Raw genomic sequence first — 25,792 nt, 5'->3', positions numbered from 1 at the left:
GTTTACGTACATAATTTTAACAAACTCTATGTATTCGTGTTTTTAAACTGTTTAAATGATGAATAGAGTTAATTAACCCAGTTATAATTTCGTGAACCGGAAGTTGTCACTGCGGTCTTTAACGTGTACCCTGTAAATACACTGCTGACTGCTGACAGCGAGAAATACCTCTAAAAATTCAATATTGGCACACTTTATAAACCACCTGCGGCTGTTCGTGTGAGTGCCTTTTAGTGGTAATCCACTAACAATATTGTGTCTCTGTTTATTTTATTTCATTTTTGTTTTCATTTTTAAAGCTCTACGAGTCTACGTTGCTCTTCCCGAAGAGCTAGCTCGCCAGGCTAGCAAACTAACCACGGTTATCATCAACTTCACCAGAATAATTTACTTAAAAAAAGAGTTAAAGTGTTGACAGACGAGCCGAGGTGTGGATATGCTGTGTGGTTGATGAGAGATCGCCGGTGTTTGCTGGATTAAAGTGTGCAGCATGAGCGCATCAGCCTGGGACGGAGAGCCTGAGAATCCCCTGGAGGAAAAGGAAGAGATCAGTGGAGACTACAAACATGTGAGTGAGGAATCACACCAGCTCCGAGTGCATTAGATGCTTAATTTATTAGTTAAAATGTTACCTGTCTTCCTCGTCACCAGTAAACCACAGTTGCTTATGGATTTCGCCACTATCACGGTGGCATGCAGTAGTTAAAACTTGGAAAACAAACTCTACATCCCCAAATGCAAGCAGAAGTGACACACAGTCTATTACTGACATAAAATGAATAAAAGACATACACTTGCAGAACATGCAGGCTAAGAAAATCAGCTATTGTTGTGTTTGTACCTATTTAATTAAATATAGGTGTGAAATAATAAACTAGCAAAATATAAACAAATCATACTTTATGATTTCACCCCCTTGGTGAAATTTCTTTTTTTCTCCCTTGACCAATCCTATTTCTGGAATACAGAGGTGCCGATGGGGGTCAGACGTCTTGGTCAGGGACCTGTCAGCTGTGGGGTTCAAACCTGCAATCCCAATCCCATGTCTCTCTTCTCTAATCTCTAGGCCGCTACTTCCCCGTGTGATATGCATTTAGATCTCGTTCACACTGCAGGGAAATGCGACCCAATTCAGATTTTTTTTACTTGTAAGGGACTTCTTCTGGCCATGTGAAAGCGCCAATTCAGATTCTTTTCATACCAGACCCAGGCCTCCTTCGTATATGTGGTACCAAGTTTTACACGCGACTGCCTCATCATTGATGTGTGACTGATAAGTGCCGGAGGAAGTTATAAGCTAAAAGTTAAAAACTCTGCTCTCCTTTTTTCCTCATTTTCCTCCTCCTTTCCCTCATGTCTATATTGCATCGGCTTGTATTTAACAACCACTTGAAAATGAATATACACGGACCAGCGCTGCCAGAGATAGCGGTGTCCCCTAATTGAGGAGCCAAACTCTCTTACTTTGTTTATTTCGTGCGTTTGTGGTATGTTTATTATTACACATATATTTCGGAATTGAGCATCAAGACCTGCAGTGTGAACGTAGCCTAACTTGCATTCTGTAACTCAACATTTTCTCCAAGGTACTGATATTTTTTTCATTCACTCAGTTATTGATCCATGTGCTTCACTGACTTTATCGGGGTTGTGATCCAAAAAAGCTGCAGCTGGAAAATTAGCAAAAGGCACCATAGGAGCCATTTATGCTTATTGTTGGGAGACTATTTAGGTTACTTAGATAATTTTTGTCGCATTATTGGGACATTTGGTGGTGATAAATAGATGCAGGATGTAGAGGGCACCGGTAACAGGAAGAGGGCTCAGAGGACCAGCGAACGGACCATCAAACAAAACAATAGGCAGACGACTTGGACAGGGGAATACAACTCTCTAAATTTCCTTTAGCGACTTGTATAATCTCTGTCCAATTCAACTCTTTTTTTTCTGCTCTTTTTCATGGCCTGACATGAACTGCAAGCAGACAAACCAGAAATTCTGCTTTTGGTTCTGCGTTGGTTCTCTCCCGCTCCACCTGTGCAGAAATGGCAATAAACCGACATTAAAACAATGTATTTATAGGCACAGTAAACCTTGAGTAGATTACGAATCCGTCACAAGGCTCCTAAACAAAGACACACGACGTCACACCTATGGGCAAGTTGCGATCACATGTGGCACAGAAACATCTTTTCAAATTGTAGAAGGAAACCAGAGCACCCAGTGAAAACCCATACATGCACTGCATTGTTTTTTTTTTTTTTTACATGTCTAGCTGTGACGCAAATATGCCAACCACTATACTGATAAACCATCATTAATAATTCAATCTTATTTGGTATAGCACATCAAGACTGTAAACAACAAAACCTGAACAGTGAAGAACGCTGAGTCGTGTGTGCTCGAACAGTTGCAGGTACTGATGATTATCAGACTTTGATCCTGGATATTATACTCAACATTAGACTTGACCTCTGTACAGTCCACACTTTGCAACATGAGTAAGAAAAACAATAAATTGAAAGCAAATAATTTAAAGTGTACTAATGACCAGAATTGTACAAAATTTCAACATTATGAACCCGGATAGTAAAATAAATATCTTCTTTCTAAAAATGTCAAGAGTCTACCATTCAAGATGTTGTATACATCCAGTACAGTATTATGGAGCATACAGAAAATGAAAGAAATCTCATTTTAAATGATCAACACCAAGCCAGTGTGCTAAATGCATTTCACCTTTCCTGTGACGGTTTTTCCTTTTCTATTCACAGGACTCTGCAATCTGTTCGGGTTCCAGTGAGATAAAGAGCCGCGCTGTGGTCAAGTACTCAGCTGCCCCGCCTCCTACCAGTTATGCCCTCCTGCAGGAACAGACCGATCTGAAGCTGCCGCCTGCCAACTGGCTGAGAGAAAACCCCCAGCTGGGCAGTGCTGGCACCACCGTGTTAGGATCCAGCAGCAAGAGCAAGCCCTTTTCCAGGTATCAGTTCATTGCTGATACTCATCACTATTGTATGGATTACTTCTTTGCTTCAAAACAGCAAAAAAAAAAAAAAAAGAAGACATCTCAGTTTTGAGATGTCTCGAATATCTTAAAAAAAAAAAAAAGGAGGGCACTTGTATTTAAGGCTAACAGCTCACGGCTCTGCGGGACCGCACCAACCTGCTGGGCAGATGGCCGCCGTCGTTATTAGTCTGAATGCACTCATGAAGACTCATCAGTGCTCAGCGGCGTGTCCGCATTAGGCACAGTGTCTAAACCACACTATGTGTTCTGCTAGTTTGCTCTGATTATATAAACTAATTTAAACAAAAGAGACTTAACAGTATAATAGGTCTTTATCTGCTCTGGTTAAAATAGGGAGTTACTGATGATCAATATGACTTATTGATGATAAGAATTGCATTCTGTATTCCTGCAGTTTTGGGATGGCCTACGACTTCATCGACTGCATCGGGGATGACGTCGACGTGGTCTCGGACTCAGAGGTTTGTGAATCTGCTTCAAAGCAAGTTCTCTCTCCAGAACCGCCTGAAAGGAAAAGAAAAAAAACGGAGCGTTTAACAATGTCTTCTGTCGCCTTCAGAACATCAAGAAGCTTTTGAAAATTCCTTACAGCAAGTCCCACGTCAGTATGGCCGTCCACCGTGTGGGGAGAACGCTGCTTTTAGATGAGTTGGACATCCAGGAGCTTTTCATGAGATCGTCTCAGGTACACGACTTCCACACTTTACAAAGTCATGATTCTGGGGTTGTGTCTTTTTTTGTTCTATTTAATCACTTAAAAAAAAAAAAATACAAACTATATGTCACTTTGTTTCAGTAATCATAATCTTTCTGATGTGTTTGTGTTGCAGACAGGAGACTGGACATGGCTGAAAGACTTTTATCAGCGACTGATCGATCAGAAATGGCAGCGGAAAAAGAAGAGCAAAGAGCACTGGTACCAGAAAGCAATCTTGTCCAAGTTCCTCTACTACAGGTGAGGTTTTCTTTGTCTTATTTGAATCACTTGATGTACACCTCATTTAACAGAACACGGTTTTCACTTTTGTACTTTAATACGGTCTGTGTGTTCTGCAGTATAAACGGCGACGGGGCTGCGGAGCCTGTACCAGACAACCTGGATGAAGGACGAGAGGAGAACGAGGCCGAGGAGTTCAGCTCATCATGGCCCACCGCCTTCACCAGCCAGTCGTCTGATGTGGAAGAATCGGACACTCCGAAACAGGTACACAGTCAACCAGTAGGCTCCAGCTTAAAGAAAGCAGAGATTTACTGCTTTAAAAAAAAAATATATATATATATTTGCAATGTGTGAGAGAGTAAAATAAAGTACATATAACACTGATGTTATCAAATGTGTAGGAACGCGTTTCTGTGGACAGCAAGTTTGCTCTGGGTCATTTGACATCTGTACCCAAAGAGCAGAACCTCCCAACTCTCTTCAACGAAGGGGAAAACAGCCAGGTAGCACAATCTTTTACAGTGTCTCAGTCATGTATTACTACAAGTAGCAGCTTAGTCACTGATATGTACACTTGGCTGTCACTGACAGGGTTTAAGAAACGACTTTGTGCGAAACATCATGTGGACGTTCGAGGATATCCACATGCTGGTCGGGTCCAATATGCCTATTTTCGGAGGTGGTCGCTATCCGGCCGTCAGTCTGAGACTCAGGTTAGGATTTCTTTGCATTTGCTTCCATTCACCATTATTTATCAATTTGAAAAAGGACAAAACAAAACACAACCATCAAAGCATGTATTGCTCGACTTTCTGGTTGTGTTGCCTTTTTTTTTTTAGGTGTTAATGTCTGCAATGCAAGCGAATCTGCAGAGAAAATAACAGATTGTTTCGAGCTGTGATTCTCACTTGGTTCCTGTTGGTCAGGTTTTGATTTGGTTTAGCTGACCTCAGTAGTTGAACCAGAAATTACAATTTTTCACCTGAATCACACATTAGACCGACTGCCTTCCTGCATATTCAAGCGTCCGACTTTCTTTATCTTTTCCAGGGACAACAATAAGCCAATCAACATTTTGACCGGTATCGACTACTGGCTGGACAATCTGATGTGCAACGTCCCAGAACTTGTCATGTGTTTTCACGTCAACGGCATTGTCCAGGTAAACTATCGTTCACTTATTCTGATATTGTTCATCATTCCACACTGATGTTTGTAATTGCTCGTATTCACATTAGCATGATCGTGTAAATATAAAACTTGACGTTAAACCCAGAAGGAAAACTTCATTAATACACCACATATTCACCATATGAAATATTGATCTTATCAGACTGAGGTTCCTTTTTTTTTTTTTTCCCCCTTTGCATGGATTTCTGCATTAATGAGCACATACTGACAGCCAGTAATGTGTTTTATTCCCTTTTGATTATTTTATTTTTTTCTCGACAGAAATATGAGATGATTAAAACCGAAGACATCCCTCATCTCGAAAACTCCAATTTTTCCACGAGAGTGGTGAAAGACATTGCCCAAAATATCCTCTCCTTTCTCAAGTCCAACTGCACCAAAGAGGGTCACACCTACTGGCTTTTCAAAGGTAAAAGGCCAATAAAAGCTTGAGAGCGCTTGAGCTGTCATTCATCGTCATTCATCTGTTTATAACCTTTCTGAATATATTTGATTTCCTCCACAGCTAGCGGGAGTGACATTGTGAAGCTTTATGATCTTACGACTTTGTGTGAGGAGGCGGAAGAAGAGAAGTGTCAGAATCCCTTCACTCTCCCTGTGGCCGTGTTGCTGTACAGGTGAGCATCTTGGACGCATTGAGCACGGGAGAATCTGTATGTGTTTTGCTCGACACTCTATAAAAAGTAAGCACATGAACTCTATGATGCGACCGAAAGCAGTGATTAGAAGTATTATGCAGTAATTGTTTTTCCCCTTATTTTTTTTGCACAGAGTGGCCAGCAACTTAATGCTGAAGGCGAGACAGAACCGGAAGCACTACGGCACGATCAGAACTCTCCTCTTAAACTGCGTCAAACTTCTGGATCAGGACAGGCATCCGCAGGTAAGAGTGTGTTTCAGAAGACATCCATATTTCAAAGTTAAATATGTCGGGAGAAGACGGGGACGATGATGTGTAACGAAGTACCTGGATTAGGTTCAAAGTCAGGTCCCGCTGTCGTAAGACAAATTAGACAAATGATAGACGGGTAGTAAAACAGACTGGAAGATTCTAAATTGAAATCACTTTAGTATTAAAATCCTGATTTAATTGACTTTAGGTATTGATTTATATAAAAAAAAAAAAAAAATCCATATTCAGTCAGTTACAATATTCACTTCAGAAGCTCAGATTGATTCAACTTGACTCCGGTCCTGATGGTCCTCCATCTCCCGTCTGTTCAGATCATTGCCTCGGCCCACTACATGCTGTCAGAGCTGTTCCAGCTTGACGAGCCCCCCGAAGAAGACGAAGGCGAGTCGCTGCGGGCCGGCGGCTCAGAGGACAGCTACAGCGACGACGACGGGGAGGAAGAGGACGAGGATTTGACGGAGGACAGCAACGACAACGGCTCCTACAGCTCTTCCCCGCAGGACGACAGCAAAGCGGTGGCCGTGATCCGGTCGGTCGGTGAGCTGTCGGTCCCAGAGAAATACAAATCCACTCATCTGATTAGAGTGAGTCACTTTTTTAAATCACCCTCTTGACTTTTCCGTCACTTCGGCCAGCGGGGTCAGAACACGGCGAAAATTCATTGTAGTGAAGGTCAGGAATAATTAACTTTTTCTTCAATTTCCGCAGCCAAGTTGTGCTTTTCCTATTTCTCAAGACAAGGAGGAGCGGTGCAGACATGTTCTCAGCTGCGTATTAAAGGCAAGTTTTCTTTTTTTTAATGTTGGGTTGTTAATGGTAAGCAAAAAAAAAAAAAAGTGATATATCTCAAAATGTTAGATTTTAAGTTTGTTTGCAGCGTATTAATGCTCTGTGTAAAAAAACCCAACAAAAATGATAAAAAGATCTATAAATGATCTCAAGTCACCTCAGGTCTCAAAACGAAGTGTTTAAAAAAATGATTTCTATTTTCGAAAGAAGGTCTGAACTCCAAAGTTTTTGCAAAAGTGTATAGTGAGTTGCATTGTGGGTAATGTAAGTTGTACAGTACTTTACCCACAATGTTCGGTATTGTAAGGAGGATGCATTTGCAGTATTCGATAAGGAAATGGTTCTAATCCACTGTTACTACACTCACCAGGGGCTGAAGGCAGTGGACGGCAGCATCAAGAAGGAGAGCGATCTCCCGGCTGCAGACCCGAACACGCCAATCCCGCTCAAATACGAGGACAAAAGTGCAAACGCCGCCTGTGGTGCCGAGAAAGGAATCTCCCTTCTACGTGAAAGAGGTCGGCGCCCTGTGTTTCTTTCACTGCTGATCTAATCACCGCTTCTTCACAACGGATCCGTGCCCTCTCACTGAAGTCGACGCGTTTCTTCTGCTCTTCTTCATTTCTGTGTGTGTGTGTGTGTGTGTGTGTGTGTGTGTGTGTGTGTGTGTGTGTGTATAAGCAGTGGGGCCCCTGCAGATGGACCAGAAGCACCCGACGCGCTCGGGGATGATACCTGGCTCCTGGCAGCACCGCATGAAGCTGCAGCTCTTCCTCAAAGCCTCAAAAGCCTACTACGTCCTGTCGGATGCAGCCACGAACCTGCTGAAGTACGGACGAGCCTTGCGATACATCAAGTTATCTTTGCAGTGTTATGGTAAGTGTGTATTGGGTAATGGTGCTCTATTGATGACATTTTATTTATAGTTTATGTATCTGACATCACAACCTCTTTATTCCTATATATCTTTGTGAACTATAAAGACAGTGATTGCCAAGGACAAGCACCTCGATTGAATATTTTATGAAGCAATATAACTCGACCTTCCTTTCTTCTCTTTATTTCAGATGCCTATTGTTCGGTGAGCGGCGCACTGCTCCCACAAGTGCTGCAATTTCACAGCCAGTGCCTGTCTCTGTGTGGAGACATTCAGCTGATGTTGGCCCAGAATGCCAACAACAGAGCAGCTTACCTGGAGGAGTACAGCTACCAGACCAAAGAGGACCAGGAGATCCTGCATAGTCTGCACAGAGAGAGCAGCTGCCAGGGTCGGTCAATAAAGACACACATTTGCTTGCGTGAGCAGACTATTAAAGGCCTGATCTATAACAGTTTATCTTTGCAATATGATTAAAATGTGTCTTTTGTTTTTTGTTTTTTTTTCTTTCCCCTCTCCGCACATTAGCCTTCAATATGGCCACAGACCTGGCCATGGACCCTGAATATCAGCTCTTTGTCAGCAGTAAGTGCTATGAGGCAACGTATGAGCTGCTCATCTCTGAGACTTTGAAAGATCACACGTCGGACCAGCTGGCTCAGGTCCTCAAAAGGCTGGGGAACATCCGCAACGAGATGGGAGTGTACCACATGAACCAAGCTGCAGCCCTGCAGACTGAGAAAGAGGGTATGTAGGACCAGACGGAGAACAGTATAATCACCGTGATTCCTTGGAACTTCTGAGGGTAGCCTCATGTATTTATTTATGCAATTTGCTTTGTGTTTTTTTAGAATTTGAAGTAATATTGAAATCTTGTTGCTTTCCACTTGAAGGAAAATTGCAACCAAAAAAACAAAAAAACAAACAACTTTCAGCCAGGATCAGTGAAAGTATGGATTAAAATGATTCATAAATATGCATTGACTAGCCTTCTGCTCTCCTTCTCCAGTAAAAAAGTCTGTGTCTGTAGCAGAGCAGGAAATGTGGAAAAAGAGTTTCGCCTTCTTTGAGAAGGGAATGAAGGACTTTGAAGCCATTGGGGACAGCACCAACACCGCCTTACTGTTGTGCAACACCGGCAGACTGATGAGAATCTGCGCTCAAGCCCACTGCGCCGTATCGGCCGACCAGAGCCGAGGCGAGTTCTCGCCTGAAGAGGCTCTTTACTACAACAAGGTGACACAGCAAACTGCCTGAAGCACAAATCCTCGCACTGACAATTGGCACTTAACCAGCGGAACAGTACTTCTTTCGAGTGCTCGTTGACCTTTTTATCAATGTCATCACATCCTGAATTTGAGGCGCTCCGTATACACTTTTCGCACCTCAGGCTATAGACTACTACCTGCGGGCTATGAAGTCGCTCTCGAGCAGAGAGAGTCACCTGGCAGTGTGGGACAGCGTGAACTGGGAGCTGTCCACCACCTATTTCACCCTGGCTACGCTTCTGCAGGACTACGCCCCGTTGTCCAGGAAAGCCCAGGAACAGGTGGGGCGCCAAAAAATAAATAAAAAAATGAACAAATGCTCTCAATAACGTCACGTTTTACAGATAGCACGTAATAAACGTCACCTGTGTGCGTGCTCACAGATTGAGCGCGAGGTGACCGAGGCGATGACGAAGTCCCTCAAATACTGTGACGTGCAGACCGAGTCGGCCCGCCAGCCGCTCTACCAGTACAGGGCCGCCACCATCCACCACCGCCTGGCCTCCATGTACCACAGCTGCTTTCGCAACCAGGTGGGTCACCAAGATGGGTCTTCAGTCATCTCGGCATTTTTGCACATCAGTGGCTCCCAAACATTGGTCGCATTCGGACACACATTGAAAACGTCACGAAATGTTTGACGCAAACTGTAAAATTACTATTAAACAATCATGTAAAGTCATCACCAGTGAGTTTTGTCGTTATAATAGTTGACATTTTCAACATTCTGTGCCTTTTAAGACTTGTTATAAAAATTGCTTCTACGTGCGAACATAGCGTTTAAACCACAAGCAGTTTTCTGAATGACAGAGGAAAAAAAAACCCACGAAAGAATAGTTTTGCCAAATCAATCAGGACTTGCTGTGAAACTAAACAGCTGTGGTGGGAGTACTTCCCGTACAAAAGCTATTGAGTTCAGTCTGGGAAACAGTGGTGGTGAAATGTTCCATAAGATTTTTTTTTTTCTTTTTTTAAATTAAAGGTTCTTTAATATAAAATTGGCATAATAAAAAAAAAAAAAAGAGTGTTGCATTAACCTGCAGCAACCTGTATGGTTATATAGGACATGCTCTCCCATTATGCTGTTTCACGATTCAATCCAGTGAAAGGTTGTTGTTTTTTTTTCCCCCTCCTAAAACAGACAGTTTTCATAAAAACTCTCCCTTGCTGTGAATCCAATGACACTGCACTCCTGCGCCTCCTCTCTCGTTGGATTCGGTGTTTGAAGCTAATGAAAACTTAATCTTTGATGCTGCTTTCCAGTTGGCTCAGACCTCAAAAAAACCCAAGCTGTTTTCCTGCGTTTGGAGAGCAGCAGTAATAAAGAAAACGCCTCTATGAACTCGGCACCCCCGAGAGTGCCGAGTTCTGTTTTCGGGTTTTGTTTTTTTTTTTCAAAGTGGCTGATTGCGACCACATTTATATTATTGTGTTTCAACCCTCGCATGTGAAGTTCGGATCTTCTCAAATATTCTCAAACGAAGCTTGTGCTTTGGCCAGTTTTCCAGGATTGGCAGCTCCTTACATTTTATATATATATATTTTTTTTTTTTTCACATTTGTAATACTAATTTTACCAGCTTTGTTGCCCCGCCCTGATGTCTGTTGATACCCAAGGGAATCCCGGATGAATTGTGATGTCTGTGTTTCAGAGTGAAACGCTTTGATGCGCTGATGACTGTCTCTGTTTCTGGCCCCGAATTGTGTGACAGGTGGGGGATGAACACTTGAGGAAGCAGCATCGGAGCCTGGCCGAGCTTCACTACGGCAAGGCGGTCTGTTTATTCCTCAGCCTCAAAGACGCGCCCTGCGAGCTGCTCCGCACGCTGCTCGAAAGGGTGGCTTTTGCGGAGTTTAGCATGGCAGGTGAATGACTCTTCATCATTATCACGATGGCAGAAATGCCAGGTTTTTTGTTTTTTTTTGGGGGGGGGGGGGGATTGGGAGAACACAGCAACATTTCTTTCCAAATGTTTCTGTGAGTGATTGGTCGATCTCGTGTTGTCACAGGTCAGAGCAGCAGCGCAGCCAAGCTGAAGAGTCTGACAGGCGCCATCGAAATCATGACAGACACTCGCTACGCTTTCAAGCTGATTCATAAAGAGCTTCTGGATGAGCAGGCAGAGGTAAGTTTGGTATGTAACAGATGGGGAAGCACTCGCGCTTACTTCCACGCGCTGTAAACGACGCCTTCTTCCTCCCGTAGCTCAGCGAAGCAGACGCCGACTCTCCCGACGTGGCCGGCGGGCCCGCGTCGGCGCTGAACCTGGAGGAAGTCGTGAAGTTGATCGGCGTGTTTGAGCCAAGTTTTTCCTTCCTGCTGCTGCAGCTGATCAAACTGATGTCGACGACGAAGCGGAAACCAAGGTGAGCAGTGTCCTGTGGCTGCTTTCAGCCGTTGAATCCTTCCATGATGAGTCGGTCTGAACACCTGCACTTTGAAGTACCCGAGTCAGCAGTTTAAATGTCAAATCAAATGCGTGTTTTGGACTGTGGAAGAAAAGTGAATTGTATAGAAAACTCGCACATAAAGACAAAATGTAGTGCTCACCATGACATAACTCATTAACAATGTCAACGATCACATGCATGTAATCAGGTTTTTAATTATGTGTGTTACTAATGGAGGATATCGAAAACAACCCCATTATGAGAGGAGCCATTTAATAAATACACAGAATATCAAGTTCAAATATTTATGATTTTTTTTCAGTAAGCTTTAGTTTTAGTTAGATGGACTATATGAAAATATAATTAAATGATGATTTATGAAACAAAGACCTCATTTTGTTCTCTTCATATCTGTGAAACTAAAGAATGTGTGATATGGTCAAAATACGGATTATTCTATATTTTTCCAGATGGGTCAATTTCAATTTTCATCACAATATGTGATTGCACGTTTTTTTCTGATAATATTGATTTGAGGATTTAATGGCTTTTGTTCAATATCTTAGTCGTAAAAAGGATATTTACACATTTACACTGTAATATAAAGTGAGATAAGAGAGCAGCAACGACACTACTGTCAAAAAAATAACATTGAAACGAACTCCATTTGAAATTGCATCATATTGTTTAAAGGTATAGTAGAGGATTTTCTTCTTCCGGGTGGATCATCAAAATAACTGGTCCTCCCAATTGTCAATCATTCTGGTGATATATGACGTAAGCCCGTCGTACGTGCCCGTCCCTGCGCGCAGCTCACTCCACACGGTTCTCATCATGCCGGTGGCCGACCCGACGCATTATTCTCGGACATTTTTACACAGTTTCACCCCCTCTGGTGCAAATCTTCTTGTAAAGTGAGCTTATGTGAGCGATGCCGACTTGTGACTTGTAAACAGAGCGTGCACGAGGAGAACTGGGCTCGTGCATGTCTCTCGCACGCGTTTTAGTAGGCGTTCCGTCTCGGGAGCAGGTACAGCGTTGCGCATGCGCATTTTTTTCAAACGGTGGAGAGGGCGGTTCTTTCCTAAAATTCCTGAAAATCCTCCTGTATACCTTTAAGTGAGATATATCATTATGTCATCTGGGGTCATTACAGCAATAAAGACGAGGAGCTGCTGAAAACCTACAAGAACGTTTACTCGACGCTGCTGCGTGCTGAGAAAAACACCCCTCTGCTCAGCCGCGTGGAACTCTACATTGAACTCCTGCAGCAGCTTTCCCCACAGACGGGAGGCGACGACGCGGCGGCACATAAAGCGTGACGGAGACGAGACCAAGAATCTGCCTCCTCTTCCAGGGTCACAATCCGGGGGGAAACACTTGGCATTTTCTAAAATCCTCCGAGCGACACGATGTTTTGTACCCACAGTTGTTAGCAGGCACATGCTCAGGCGACTCTGAATTACTTCGAACTTCACCTCCTGCGCCTTTAAAGGAAATCCATCCTCACAGGTTTGAAATTGCACATTTTTATGATGAATTGTATATTTAAATATGTGGGATCTGTTTCTGGCTCTATTAAACGTCTGTGAAGGTTTCCTCAACCAAAAAAATGTAAGCATCCGCTATTATTCACAAATACTACAATAAGATCATTAAAAAAAAAAATTATTTCACACAAGCTCAAAGTAAATTTTCATACATTTGCTGATTCCCCCCCCCCCCCCCACTGATTTGATTGCAATTTTTATTTATTTTTTTTGCAGTTTGTGAGATTTGTGAAGTTTAAAATAAAAGTTGAGAACAGAGTTAATATATCAGTTGTAAAGTTAACACATACCAGCAGAATTAGGCCAAACAAGTTTACAAATAAATCAGTTGAAATGATGTGTGTGTGTGTGTGGGGGGGGGGGACGGCTTAACCGCAGAAGATTATGAGCTTAATATGAAGACCAAAGTTTGTGAGAAATGCTGAAGTATCAGAAAGGAAATAATACCTTTTTAAGTATTTCAAATTCATTCTCAAAATGCTCATCGACAATCTTCCATCTTTCCTTTTGCCTCTGACTTGATTTGCTTTTGTACGAACTGTACTAGTGATGCTGTGTGAAAAGATGGTGGAGAGGCTGAAATAAGCTAAAAAAAAAAAAAAGAAGAATATTTGCTTTTCCAAAAGTGACAGCGTGCAATAGTTTGGCAACTTTCAATGCAACATCCTGTATGTACAGAAGTGTGTTAATAGCAGCATGGTGTGCTGTGAGATAAGAATTAAAGAGATTTTTAAGTTTTACAGGCTTGTCTTTCTCTGACTGTTGGGTTGTATTTTAAACGGGACAATCTCTACACACTATTGTTGTCAAATAATATTTAAAAACCTACTTTTATTTTAATTAGAATAAACACAAATGTTAATATGGGGGGAAAACACGGATCAAAATGACCTTGTCTTTCCCAATGACTTAAAAAAAATCTAAATAGGCTGAAATTCTCATCTTTGAACAGATTTCACAGGTTTCCTCTTCTATTAATTTCATCTTTTTGCATCTAGTGTCACGCAAAAACGCGTTTCTTTTGTAATCAGAATAGTGACATTTTCTGTTATTTTCATTAACTTATAATGGCAATTTTCAAAGAATCAAGAACAACTTTCCCAAATGAAGCCACCTTGAACTTTGCTTTGGTGTTTCCCACACACATATATGTATCACACACATCACTATCGGAACATCAATACTATAATTTTCCAATTGAGATTGAAACAGGTGATCTTCTTACCGGACTTTATATTTAACAATATGAATTCTGTTGACCATTATCATGCGTGAACTGCAGCTTCAGTCTGCTTCCAGCTGCTTTGACGCTTTCACCGTAACTCTGAATTATCATCCTGAGAAACTGAAAGAAGAAACAAGTGTAAGGAGTAAAAAAAAATAACAAAAATGAAGTACCTGAAAAATCTGCTGCTTTGTCACATTGAGTGTTATGTAATTCATGGCCTAGTGGGAAATGTGACCTTTTCCTGAGATCCACAGCATGATCAAACATAATAGGTTTTTTTCCAGTGTGGTTCGGCAACACTGGCGGTTTGGTTGTGGAAGGGGAACGTGATGTTTTGACCGTGGTGTCGGTGAAGTGGGTCACCCCACCGGCACTGAGCTGTCCCTGCAGCAGATGGAGGTGCAGGCATGTCCAAAATTGTCACGGCTCCTCGTTAATCAGGCTCGCTGCCACGGGTGACTGACTGCTGGACAGTAACCGAGTGGAATATTTGAATCGGAGAGGCAAGGTATGAAGCCGCAGAACCGATAAATGATTAATCAGGGAGAGAATAAAAAAAAAAAAAAAAAAAGAAAATTCAAAGTTTTAAGCATGTATCAAACTTAGATACTTTCCTGTTTCCCATTATATGAAGTGTCAAACTTTTCAGATTTAGGGGAAACCTGCTATTTTGCAAGCCTCTTTACTTGTGTTCTACATGATTTTTCTTTAGAAGTCCATCCATCCATCCATGTTTTTTTTTCCACTTCATCCATTTTACGGTGTCACACGTTGCTGAAGTTTATCCCAGATTAAGGGCAGACTGAACCTTGGGCAGGTGGACCAAATGCATGTTTTTGGACTGTGGGTGGAAATCAAGGTACCTGGAGAAAAGCTCCAGACGCACAGGGAGAACGTACAAACTCCACAGGGAAAGACCCCCAACCAGACACCAATGCTATATTGTCGCTGTGAGGCGAGAGCACCAACCACTACACCATTTCAAATATTTTTATTATTTATTATTTATTTATTAGTTTTATGTCATTTGATTAGAGGCTTTTCTTTTATTTCTGTATTATTGTATCTATATAAATAAAAGTAAAATATATAAATTGTAAAATGTATTGATAGGTTGAGTGTAGAATAAAGTGATAAACTAAACAGATTTGCCTGTAAGTGCAGGTTAAAGAAATCAGACGCTGCAACCCAGTTTAAGAACTTTGTTTTAATTCAATATATTAGTGCACTTTGTAGATCTATTCAAATATAAATACACAGCATGATATGGGCATGAGGGATATAACATCAGTGAAAAGAAGAAATTATTAGAAAATGAATAAAATGATGTGTCGATTAAGCAGACGTCTTTACAATACATTAAACATATAGGTATATAATACATAGTGCTGTTCATTGTATGACACAGCGATCAGATGCTTGGTCCTGCTCTGGTTCCTCTTGTGACGTTTGAGCTGTTTCCTCTTGATCCTGAGAAGTTTCATGGCTCAAAATGTTTTGAAGGATGTCTTTGCTCTCGCTGGATGGTAGATTGTAGAAAAAATAATGCGGCGCCATGTGGATGAACCTGGAAGGAGACATAAATGGTACATTTTACATTTTTTTCTCCCCCCAACTAATCTCATGATGACTACATTTCAATTTGCAAATTTGACTTCAATCTGCCTTAACTCTGAGTGACATCATTTTTTTGTTTTTGTCGACTTACAGTACATCCACTCCTCACATTATTTGAGCTGCAATGAACAGATCCATGGAGTTTAGGATGGGAAACTTAAGAGAGCATGACAAAGGCTGCAGCTTTCTCTTCCTCCATTAAGCTGCGGCTCCACATTCTCGGGGATCTCTGCAATCCATAATCCAACCCCCCCACCACCAGCTGGATTATAATACCACCCTCCACCACCAGCATGACTAGTCTCTGCTGAACTGAAGCTTTACATGTGCTTCAAAAGCAAAGAGGAATGTGTCTGTCTGATTACATTTAAGCCTCTTCAAATGTGAAGACACAAAGGTAATCTAATGCATTCGACGCAACAAGAGGCTGCGGTCCGGGGTAGTTCGTCCACATATATTTACACGAAAAGCAAAACGGTTGAGGCTGAGCACAGAGCAAAATGTAAACAAGGCCGAGACTTACTCCTCTGCCGTTATATGGGTTACAGTGCGGAGGCAGTTGTCTTCAGAGAACGAGTGCTCGTGGAACAGAACCCACTCCGGCAGGCCCAGCTTGGGGCTCTTGGCTCCGTAGCCAGACAAAGGATGGATTTGTGCCACGTGCTTATGGGTCAGAATGAAGTAGTTCCCCGCGCCGTCCACATCTCGAGCCACCTGAGAGGGAATCAGAGCCAGAGAGTCCAAAAAACCCCCCAGAAAACACAGCAGACAATGAAGAAAAACAAAAGCAAACAAACAAAAAAAAAAAAGAGGCTCAATTCCTTGAGCGCTCGCGGCTGCTGGAAAGCTGCAGGTAAAATTTAAATCTTGTGTTAATACAAGCCAAACAGACATTTCAAGCTTGGAAACGGAGCGCAAATGATTCGTGAGCTGCTGGAAGAAGCAATAGAAGATGCATGCTGAGTGATTTTTTTTTTTTATTTCACCAAGACTAACATACGAGAGAAAAGGCTATTCAATTATTCAATATCTTCTGACTATAAATGCAGCCCTTTGAAGGGTCATTTTCTTTTATTTATTTCTCGTTGACAATTTCAAACATTTCTGTTTAATAAAAGGTCATGGATGTGCTTGCTGCTCTCAGTCTGCTCTGTCGTCGATGTGAGTGTTTCATCCTGATCTCACATGTTTGTAAGTGCTATTATAGTGCTTTCTTTCTTAGGATTTTTGGGGTAAAAATTTGGTTTCATTTCATTTCATTTTATTGAGAGCCCCATTAGCTTCTGACTTATTGCAGGAGCTATTCTGCCTGGGGTCTCCTTCAATTTCATTACAAATTAATACATAAAAAGCAACATAAACACACATACACACACACACAACAAACCAAACAGTGGAAGTTCAATGTGAAACAAAAAACATATCACATAATGATAGCAACATTATCATTTTGCTATCACCTACTGACAAGTTTAAATTAACAATCAGAATTCATTCTTGTGTAAACAGAAACACTTTCAACTTCTTTGAAACGGCAAAGAAGGTTAAAAGGCAATAATTAAGAGTGACTTAAGAGTTGATTACTTTGTAGAAGACTAAAATACAAAACAGAAGGGTATAAAACAGAAACACACAATTGGTCTATATTTACACAAAATTTTGAATGGGGGCATCGATTAAAAAAAAAAATCTGATTTCAAATCATGTTGGTATTGGAACTATCCATATTTTGAAATCACTAATCGATCAACCACCTTTGGGCTATGGACATCCTGCCTTCTTTCTGCTCCTCCATCCATCACCAGCTATTCATTCAGCTATAATTTCAGAGCTGAAATGCTGTGAAAGTAGTTGAAATGTTTGTTGAGTAAATATACAATCAGTTGAACCGAATGGATGACGATGGCGCGGTCACTATCTGTCAGATCAAACACGGCAGCTGAACGTAGTCAGATTGTCAGTTTCAGTAGCAAAATCAATCAATTTCAGTGTATTTAGTCATTCCAGCTTTTCCCATTAAGTCATGGTGGCAATAAGAAGAGAAAAGGGCCCCAAACACACAACTGTCATTCATCCACAGCTTCCTTTTTTGTGAATGTTTGCTTGCTTTTGCTTTCATCTTCACAGTTATGCTCAATGCAATGTGATGATAGATCACCACAGGACATGATATCATGTAGTAATAAAAAAGTATTTCAGGGAAAAAAAAGCTGTCAATATGTTAAATTTCTGTGACAAATAATTGTGGAAATTAATATCACTGCACTGTATCACTGCGCACAATTAAAGCGCACGCATAATTGCTGCTCCAGTTTCACTCAGTGGGAGTCAAAAGGCTTTTAAAAGAGTGTTCATGAGCCCTGTGATGATTTGATCTACTTTTCCAAACAGATGCACTGATTTTTTTGGGGTAGAGATTTATTTATTTAGTTGTTTTTTTTTGAAGTGCTGCAACACATCTGACCTGCATGAAGAAACCTGCCAGCAGGGCTCTCTTAATGTTGACCGAGTTGCTGCGGGAACCAAAGGCGGGCGCTGAAACGGGCAGCTCGATCCTCTTCAGGGTGTCTGTGAGCTCCGTCTGCAGGGCGTCGGCTGCCAGCAGAGCAGCGTGGCTCAGGTGGAAATCCTCACACCACTTCCTTTCATCACAGCCTAACAAGTCCAAAGGGGCAAGATTGTTTTCATATTAGGGATAAACTCATACGCAAGCATACAGGTCAACACAGACTGTCCAAAAATGATGTACACAAAAAAGTAAACCTATATTACGATAGTTTCTCTGCTTTCTCGGTGGAAATACTCACATGCTAATGTGAGAGAAATTAGTTTGTTATTTGTTGTTATTAGATAGGCTGCAGCATCGATGAATGGCTGAAGGTATCTGTGCTGCAGTAAAACCAAACTTCAAATCTGGGACTCACAGACGGGCGGATTTATGTTTGATGGGCAACAAAGTGGACTATTTGGACCGACTGAGCCGCTTTTGGCCGGTCACGAGTTACTCCAGTGTGGCTTTCTGCTCGACTCTGTGATGTGTGCTTTCCACAGACCTCCAGGACCTCGAGCTACTGGAGGATCCAGACTCCTCGTCCACGGGGCAAGGCAAACTGTCCATGAAGACTTTTTGAAGGTTTGTTTGCTCTGTGTGTGTTCAAAAGAGGAGCAACAGAGCTATTTGTTTGCTGGCCACATAAATGTTTGCTTTTCTCTTCTCTGTTTTCCATTTAAGATCTTTTTTGTTGTGTGTTGTGTTTTCGTTGATGGCTTCGAGAGACTAATATCTCGGCTATGCGGTAACAGAAGAACAGAGGCGACAAATATCAGAGCGTCGCTGTAATCTAACTCCATTGTTTCATATTTCTTGGGCAAATTAAAGAGGCTCTCTGCACTCACTTGGATCCTGCTGGCACTGTTTAAAGGCTTTGTAAATGTTGACGAGGGTGAAGTGGTCTCCCTCTGGGTGCTGGAACTTCATGTAGCACTGGCTCGCGTCTTGTTTGAGCTCCATCGAGGGATCCACAAAAAAAGGTGGAGCTTTAAAAAAGAAAAGAAGAAGCAGACATTCACACACACACCACAAAAAGTGATGTTTAGAGTCTATTCTCCCTTTTATGTGACGTCACTGGAGAGAGCATATTTGAGCATGATACCCGTGAGCATGGCGGCAACGACGACCATCTCGCTGACGCAGTCAAACTCGCAGGAGGCGAGCACGGCTTTGGCCATCTGGGGCTCCAGGGGCAACTCAGACATGATGATGCCCATCTCGGAGAGGTTGCCGTCGTTATCCAGCGCCGCGAGGTAGTCCAGCTCCTCCAAGGCCTGCATCAGGCCACCAGGATCTGTGAATACATATAATACATGTCCACAAGTATTTAAACTAGAAGATTAATAATTACACCTAAATACACTGCAGTAAAACTGTTAATGATATGTTTATATGCTGTAATCCATCGTGCCGACCCACTGAGATAAATCCCCTCAGTATAGTGGCCCCCTGGTGTGAATGCTCAGTGAGAGTGGGCAGCATCAGATTAGGATTTTATAATCCTCACCCACATCTGTCATGTATCACTATGTAAAATGAAAAGGGCTTCGTGGTACAAAAAAGAATCTATTTGTCCTGGTTTCTTTTTTTAAATTAAATTTTTAGCACAGACATGTTCTAATGAACAGTTTCTCAAGGAAAAGCAGCCACACTGACAAGGAATCGAGTCAAACCTTCAATTACGACTCATTTTGCCATTTGTTCGCCCCCTCTCACTCACTTCAGATGGCCGGGGCTCTAATCAGCTAATGGTAGAGTGTGTGTTTGTGTTAGTGGGGGTGAATTAATCTGGGGGAACAAAAGCACATGGAAGCAGGTCAGCTCTAACAGGGTACTGGTGGAAGAGGAACTGTCAGTTCAGCTGAAGCACGGCTCACTGCCCCACAATAACAACAGCAAAAAAAAAAAAGAAGTTGTAACAAAAGAGGGACGGACTGGCTGAACCCAAAATTCACATTATCTCTCAGAGCAAGAAACCTGGGGAGCTAAATTTCCCCCATTGTTACATTGTCACGTTATGCAAATCTGACCTGGCCTGTCGATGAAGTCGCAGTGGCTCAGGCCGGCAATCTCCATCCTCTTCAGGAACAACACCGTGGATGTGATGTCAGACTCAACAATGTGTGGTGTGATCTCAGCTGGAAGCGTCCTGTCCCGTGGGTACAGACAAAAACATTTTCCTGCAGGAAACAAAGAGGCTCCTTTTAGACAGGCAGCAACAGAAAAAAAACTCATCAGCCAGATATTTACACAGAAACATTTTTGCTTCTGACCTGTCGGACCTGCCAGCTGCCTGCGGCTCTCCGACTGACTGAGGCTGATGGGCTTAATGATCACAGAGTTTGTTCTGATTCGAGGGTTGTAGACCTGCAAAGACAATGCCTAATGATATAGTGCAATATAAAATAGGGTGGGATTGAAAGTATTTATAAAAAGGAGATTAAATAAAACAATTCTGCAATTACACTGGTCAAAAATATAAAATGTGAATCAACATTGTAGGTCACTGGCATTTAAAGGGTTGGAAGATGAGCTCCCCCAGTCACAGAGCTTGAACCACACATTGTGACCTGCAGTTGGCATCCATACACAATAATAAAAAACTAGAAATTTAACTCATCCTGCTTTTGATTTTAAATATGTACACTACCACTACACTTCCACAGCTGTTAAATTTACATTTAGAATGCAGTAAACCTTACTTTATCGAACTGTCTCTACGACACCTGCAGTACATTTAATTTTAAATATGAGTTTGATTAAATGTATTAATAGTTTGAACCTTCTTCATCACCCTGACCCTCCAAACCACTGTTATAGACTATCAACATTGTATACATTCTTGTATTGTAAGTCTCTTTTTTACTATATCTTGTTGTGCGGTCAATGACAATTTCTCAAGTATCTGTTTAACAATTACTTTGCTTTCAGAGGCGAACACCAAAAAACTTGAATTTTACTTGCTTGAAACACTTATATAGCCTACTTAAATAGCTGATTTATGTGGAACGGACATTCAATTTCGTTGACACTCAGCAAAGACACCTACCATTCACATCTCTTCTACATGTATTTAAACTTGACTATCCCAAGCTCACCAAATAACAGGACTGGTCATGTGCAGTGTGTACCTTAGAAATAATGAAAACTGAAAGTCACTGCCTTTGTTTGTTTTTTCACTGGGAGCGTTCGTCAGGTTAGCCGCTTAAACATGAGCATCAAAGACTTCGTGACAATAGATTAAAAAAGGAAAAAGGCTTTGACGGATTAAAACGTGCAGCCACCTGCTCATGAAAGGGTGCGCAGTTATCAGGAATATTCTTTTTTGTTTTTGAATGCTGCAAATATATCAGCTCACAATTAATACTTTAGTTTCTGTTTGTTTACTTGGAAAGATTTTAAAAGTCCAATTCTATCATCAAGATATAATCATGAGGTAAAGTGCAGAAAACTCAATTTATTTCTATTTATTATTCGTTGGAGGAGCAATCATTTAGAATTTGTCTCACATTTCTACATCAAAACTTAAAAAACGTTTCATTTGAGGATGAAATATTTTAACTTTAACGACAATTGCAAAGTAAATACTGCTTTTTTATGGAAGAAAAACAACTTGATGCCATTAAAACTAAGAACACCCTGCAGGTGAAAGCAGTTTCTCCTGCTTATAGGAACAACAACATTTACAGTTGCAATGGGTTTGTGCTTTGGCGGTAATATTATTGATTCTGCGTGTCTCTGATGTAAAAGCAGACCTACGTATCGCTTCTCGAGCCCTGCGTCGATGACAAAGCTTATTGAGCCAGTAGCCCAGAAGAAATCCTCATTTGGGCTGGATGTGAGAAACACTCTGCGGGCGCAGCGTGTCTCCTCCTCCCCGGGGTTTGGTGGCTCCCCAGGCTCACCAGGGTGCACAGCGATGGGTAGAAGCTCACCCACATCTGGAGGCAGGCTGCACTTCTCATGACAGAGGATGTCGCGGGCAAGATTTATCTCCTGATAGAGGAAAAAAAAAAGCAGGTTTTGAATCCTCTGATTTCATCCAGGTGTGTTTTCTTTTTTTCTTTTTCAAACCTGTCTAGTCACGAGGAACACCACCACATCTCCCTCCTCGCCAGAGCGATGGATCTCCAGCACCAGGCGCAGAGCAGAGCAGAAGTAGCTGTCACCGGCGCCGCTGTACACCACCTCTCCTGCACCCGGGGTCTCCAGGTGAATCGCCGGCACTGTCAGGCCGGAGAAGTGAGCCAGCTGCTTGGGGCCGGGCTTGACTGCTGCGAGGAGGACCACTCGGAGCTCCGGCCTCTGCAGGGCGATGTCTTTCAGCAGACCCTGGAGGACGTCGGTGGCCACGGTCCTCTGGTGCGCCTGGTCCACAACCACAACGCCATAGCGCTCGAGCAAAGGGTCTGACATCATCTCTCTGAGCAGCATGTCGTCTGTGCAGTACCTGTGGTGAGGCATGAAATGAGACTGAGTTTCTGGGTATCTGTAGAGCAGATTAGAAATAATAACAGCAGGGGCACAGACTTTCACACGCTCACATTTACACTTCAGGCATCATTTTAAATCACCAGTTATCCTCAGATGCATGTGCTTCAAATGTGGGAGGACAGAAATGTCCTGTGAGGCCTGTGAGGTGAGAGTGACAACCACGACACCACTGTAGCTATGCACCCAATTTCACATTAAAAATACAAAGGACCAGCAGAATTGTCCTGCAATAGATAACTTTTTACTTGTATGTCCTTGTTATGTCTTAAAAAACAATAAAGGACAGGAGGTTGAACCTGTACTTGGACTTAAAAGTATTTGATAAACAGAAAGTGTGTTTATTATCTTATTATTATCTCCTCTCACGCAGACACACAGAGGCACTTGATAAGGTGGAACTGTATATTCTGGAGCCCTATTCACTGCACCTCAGTGTGGGATTTTAATGAAAGCCACCTCTTCAGCTTCTCCCCGTCGGCGTAATTATCTAAAAGAATTAGTGCAGGGAGGGAGGACTTGTGTGCTTTCTGGTTGCCTGTTCATCTTGTCTCCCTCCGCAACTTCTTTGTTCCCTTACTAACTTACGAGGGACCAATGTGAAGGGTGTGTGACACATGGGCAGACGGAGAGCCGGGCAGCTGCGGAGTGGCCCCTGAAAAGAGCCCCTGCATCCTTTTGTTCCTGGCTTTCTTTACAATGAGAAAAGGCGGGGTGATTTAGCTCTGTGTGTGTGTATGTGTGTGTGTGTGTGTGTGTGTGTGTGTGTGTGTGTGTGTGTCATGACCAGGCATTATTGTGACCCAGCGAGAGGGAAGAAGCACAAACTCCATCTGAAATCGCAGCCTGATCCCACCTGAGGACGGTGTCGTTAGTGCAGGACGTTTCCAAAGGGATGGTGTAGCCAACTTCATGGCCGATGTTGACGTCCATCTCGTCGGCCACTCTCAGGGCCAGATCTACAGCCTGCTGCGTATGAATCTGTGTACAAACCACCATCCCATGCTGGAACTGCACTGACAGGCAGAATTCAGAACACCACTGAGGGATCTGGTTCAAAAAGAAGAATCGGATAAAGTTGACCAAAATGTGCAAGGTTGCCTCTGCACGAATTACAATTGGTATGTTTGTCATGAAAATACAATCTAAACGGTACTCACCTGAGAGCTCCTTCCAGTTTTGGCAGAACCACTGACGACCACAAACTGTCTTTTCGCCAGAGCGTCCATGAATTCACACTTTGCCTTCCACACTGGCAGCTCTTTCCTTTCTGTCAGCAGTTTGTAAAACCTGGAAGAATAAGGCAGCCCGTCAAACTGATTAAGTTCCAAGATGTCATCGCAATCTTTGTCCCCTTGACTCAAAGCTTCTGTGTCCGAACAACAAGGGGATTTCTCATCAAAAGGATCCTCTTCAGTCAGGATGGTACTGTCCTCTGCCATCGCGAGTCAGCTTCCAAGACTGCCCGGGCGAGACTTCATTTACAGATCCAAAGAAATTAAGTTTGGAAATCTCCAGCTCTCAGTAAAGCCCCTGACGACTCACAGAACGCCTCTGCAAGGGAAACCAAATGAAAGGCTCAGTAGGCGGTCAGCCCAGTGCTGTCATGTGGCCACTAATCCAAAAGAAGTGTGGTCACACGCACACACACACACACACACACACACACACACACACACACACACACACACACACACACACACACACACACACACACACACACACACACACACACACACACACACACACTGGTGTGAGAGCAAAGGGTTTGGCGCAGACTCACAAGAGTTCAGTGCTTATAATAACAACTGGCTTTAAGACTTTGAGGTCACAAGCTGACAAATGTAATTTAGGAAATCGTATATTAACTTCATTCTAAAATAATAAATAATAAGAGCGCACTCCACATGTCTGCTTCGTTTTCAGTCACTAATGTGTTTTTACGCTTACAGATGAATGCAGAAACACAGTTTAGCTTTAACTTTTCTTTTCTCGCTGAAGTCCAAATGAGAACTCGTTAAAAAGTTTTTAACTTACATTTTTTGTGAAGTTACAAACGTGAACCCGAAACATTAAAAAAGAAAAAAACAGCTGATCACATAAAACTACAAATTTCGGTTTCTCTTTTCTTCATTTTGAGCTCTTTATAGTCTTTATCGTTCTATATAACAATCCAAACAAACGCTCGCTCTAGCAAAAACAAGATAAGTAAAAGTTTTTTTGGAACGTTTTAAAGGGCAAGATGGTGGGAATGTTATTTTCATGCATTAAATCATTTTTAATATAACACATTGCGACTCCTAACCCTAATATTTTGAATGACTTTCATATCCTCCAGAATTCAATTTGAGAGATAAATGTATGAATATTACTAATTAATGCACAGAATATATCCCAAAGTATTCTTTTTATGCCTTTAAAAAAGTCTCTCTCTCTTTTTTTTTTTAAGGTAAGACTAATCTTGAATATGCTATAAGTTTCCTTGAACTTAACAAAATTGTTGAATTGTGTGCACTCTTTCAATTTTTAGTTGATCACAAACACATATGTAAAATATATTGTTTCATCTTGATTCAATCATCTCTTATAATTCCCACTCAGGGACTTCTGGAGCTCTGTGTTTTTTTCCCTCCTCTCCCCCTGTTTTGGTATTCTGTGTCAGTAATGCTGTAAGTTAACAAGTATTAGGGGTCCTGATCCTTAATCAGTATTCAAGGGCAACTTCAATTTGCAGTTGGAGCACATTATAGTGAGATTACGAGTTAAATCCTCAGAGAGAGATGAGGAGCCGAGGCTGTGATGTCCCGCGTTGTTGGACAGGTGGCAGTGTTGGACAACAGCAGACTGCTCAAAGGGACCGGAAACAACACCTTCAATAGTCCCAAAAATAAATGCTTGGGTACAGAACATTGTACTGAAGTTCAGTAACTAAGTATAAAAATGTAATCATGTCAC

At 42.1% G+C, this 25,792-nt stretch overlaps 2 protein-coding genes across 2 annotated transcripts; one reads left to right on the top strand and one right to left on the bottom strand.

The window, feature by feature from the left end:
• Positions 1–213: 213 nt before the first annotated feature.
• edrf1 (erythroid differentiation regulatory factor 1) lies at positions 214–13,657 on the top strand. Its single transcript, XM_080508187.1, has 25 exons — positions 214–568; positions 2,775–2,983; positions 3,426–3,492; positions 3,591–3,716; positions 3,862–3,986; positions 4,088–4,235; positions 4,373–4,474; positions 4,563–4,684; positions 5,022–5,133; positions 5,424–5,571; positions 5,668–5,779; positions 5,934–6,045; positions 6,387–6,659; positions 6,784–6,855; positions 7,235–7,382; positions 7,549–7,740; positions 7,932–8,132; positions 8,270–8,488; positions 8,751–8,977; positions 9,132–9,290; positions 9,393–9,542; positions 10,722–10,875; positions 11,020–11,135; positions 11,216–11,376; positions 12,557–13,657. The coding sequence occupies exons 1-25, from the start codon at positions 491–493 to the stop codon at positions 12,720–12,722; spliced, it is 3,699 nt and encodes a 1,232-aa protein (XP_080364313.1). The 5' UTR covers positions 214–490; the 3' UTR covers positions 12,723–13,657.
• A 1,856-nt stretch (positions 13,658–15,513) lies between these two features.
• Positions 15,514–24,279, bottom strand: dhx32b (DEAH (Asp-Glu-Ala-His) box polypeptide 32b; the record flags this gene model as incomplete). Its single annotated transcript, XM_080507481.1, has 11 exons — positions 15,514–15,745; positions 16,319–16,509; positions 18,260–18,450; positions 19,192–19,332; positions 19,449–19,640; positions 20,377–20,526; positions 20,620–20,713; positions 22,106–22,342; positions 22,421–22,796; positions 23,694–23,887; positions 23,998–24,279. The coding sequence occupies 11 exons, from the start codon at positions 24,277–24,279 to the stop codon at positions 15,571–15,573; spliced, it is 2,223 nt and encodes a 740-aa protein (XP_080363607.1). The 3' UTR covers positions 15,514–15,570.
• Between the last annotated feature and the right edge of the window lie 1,513 nt (positions 24,280–25,792).

Source organism: Blennius ocellaris, assembly GCF_963422515.1.
Source record: "Blennius ocellaris genome assembly, chromosome: 13".
In the NCBI taxonomy this organism is placed as follows: Eukaryota; Metazoa; Chordata; class Actinopteri; order Blenniiformes; family Blenniidae; genus Blennius; species Blennius ocellaris.
Note: the sequence above shows the minus strand (reverse complement) of the source record. Positions and strands in the feature narration are given on the sequence as shown.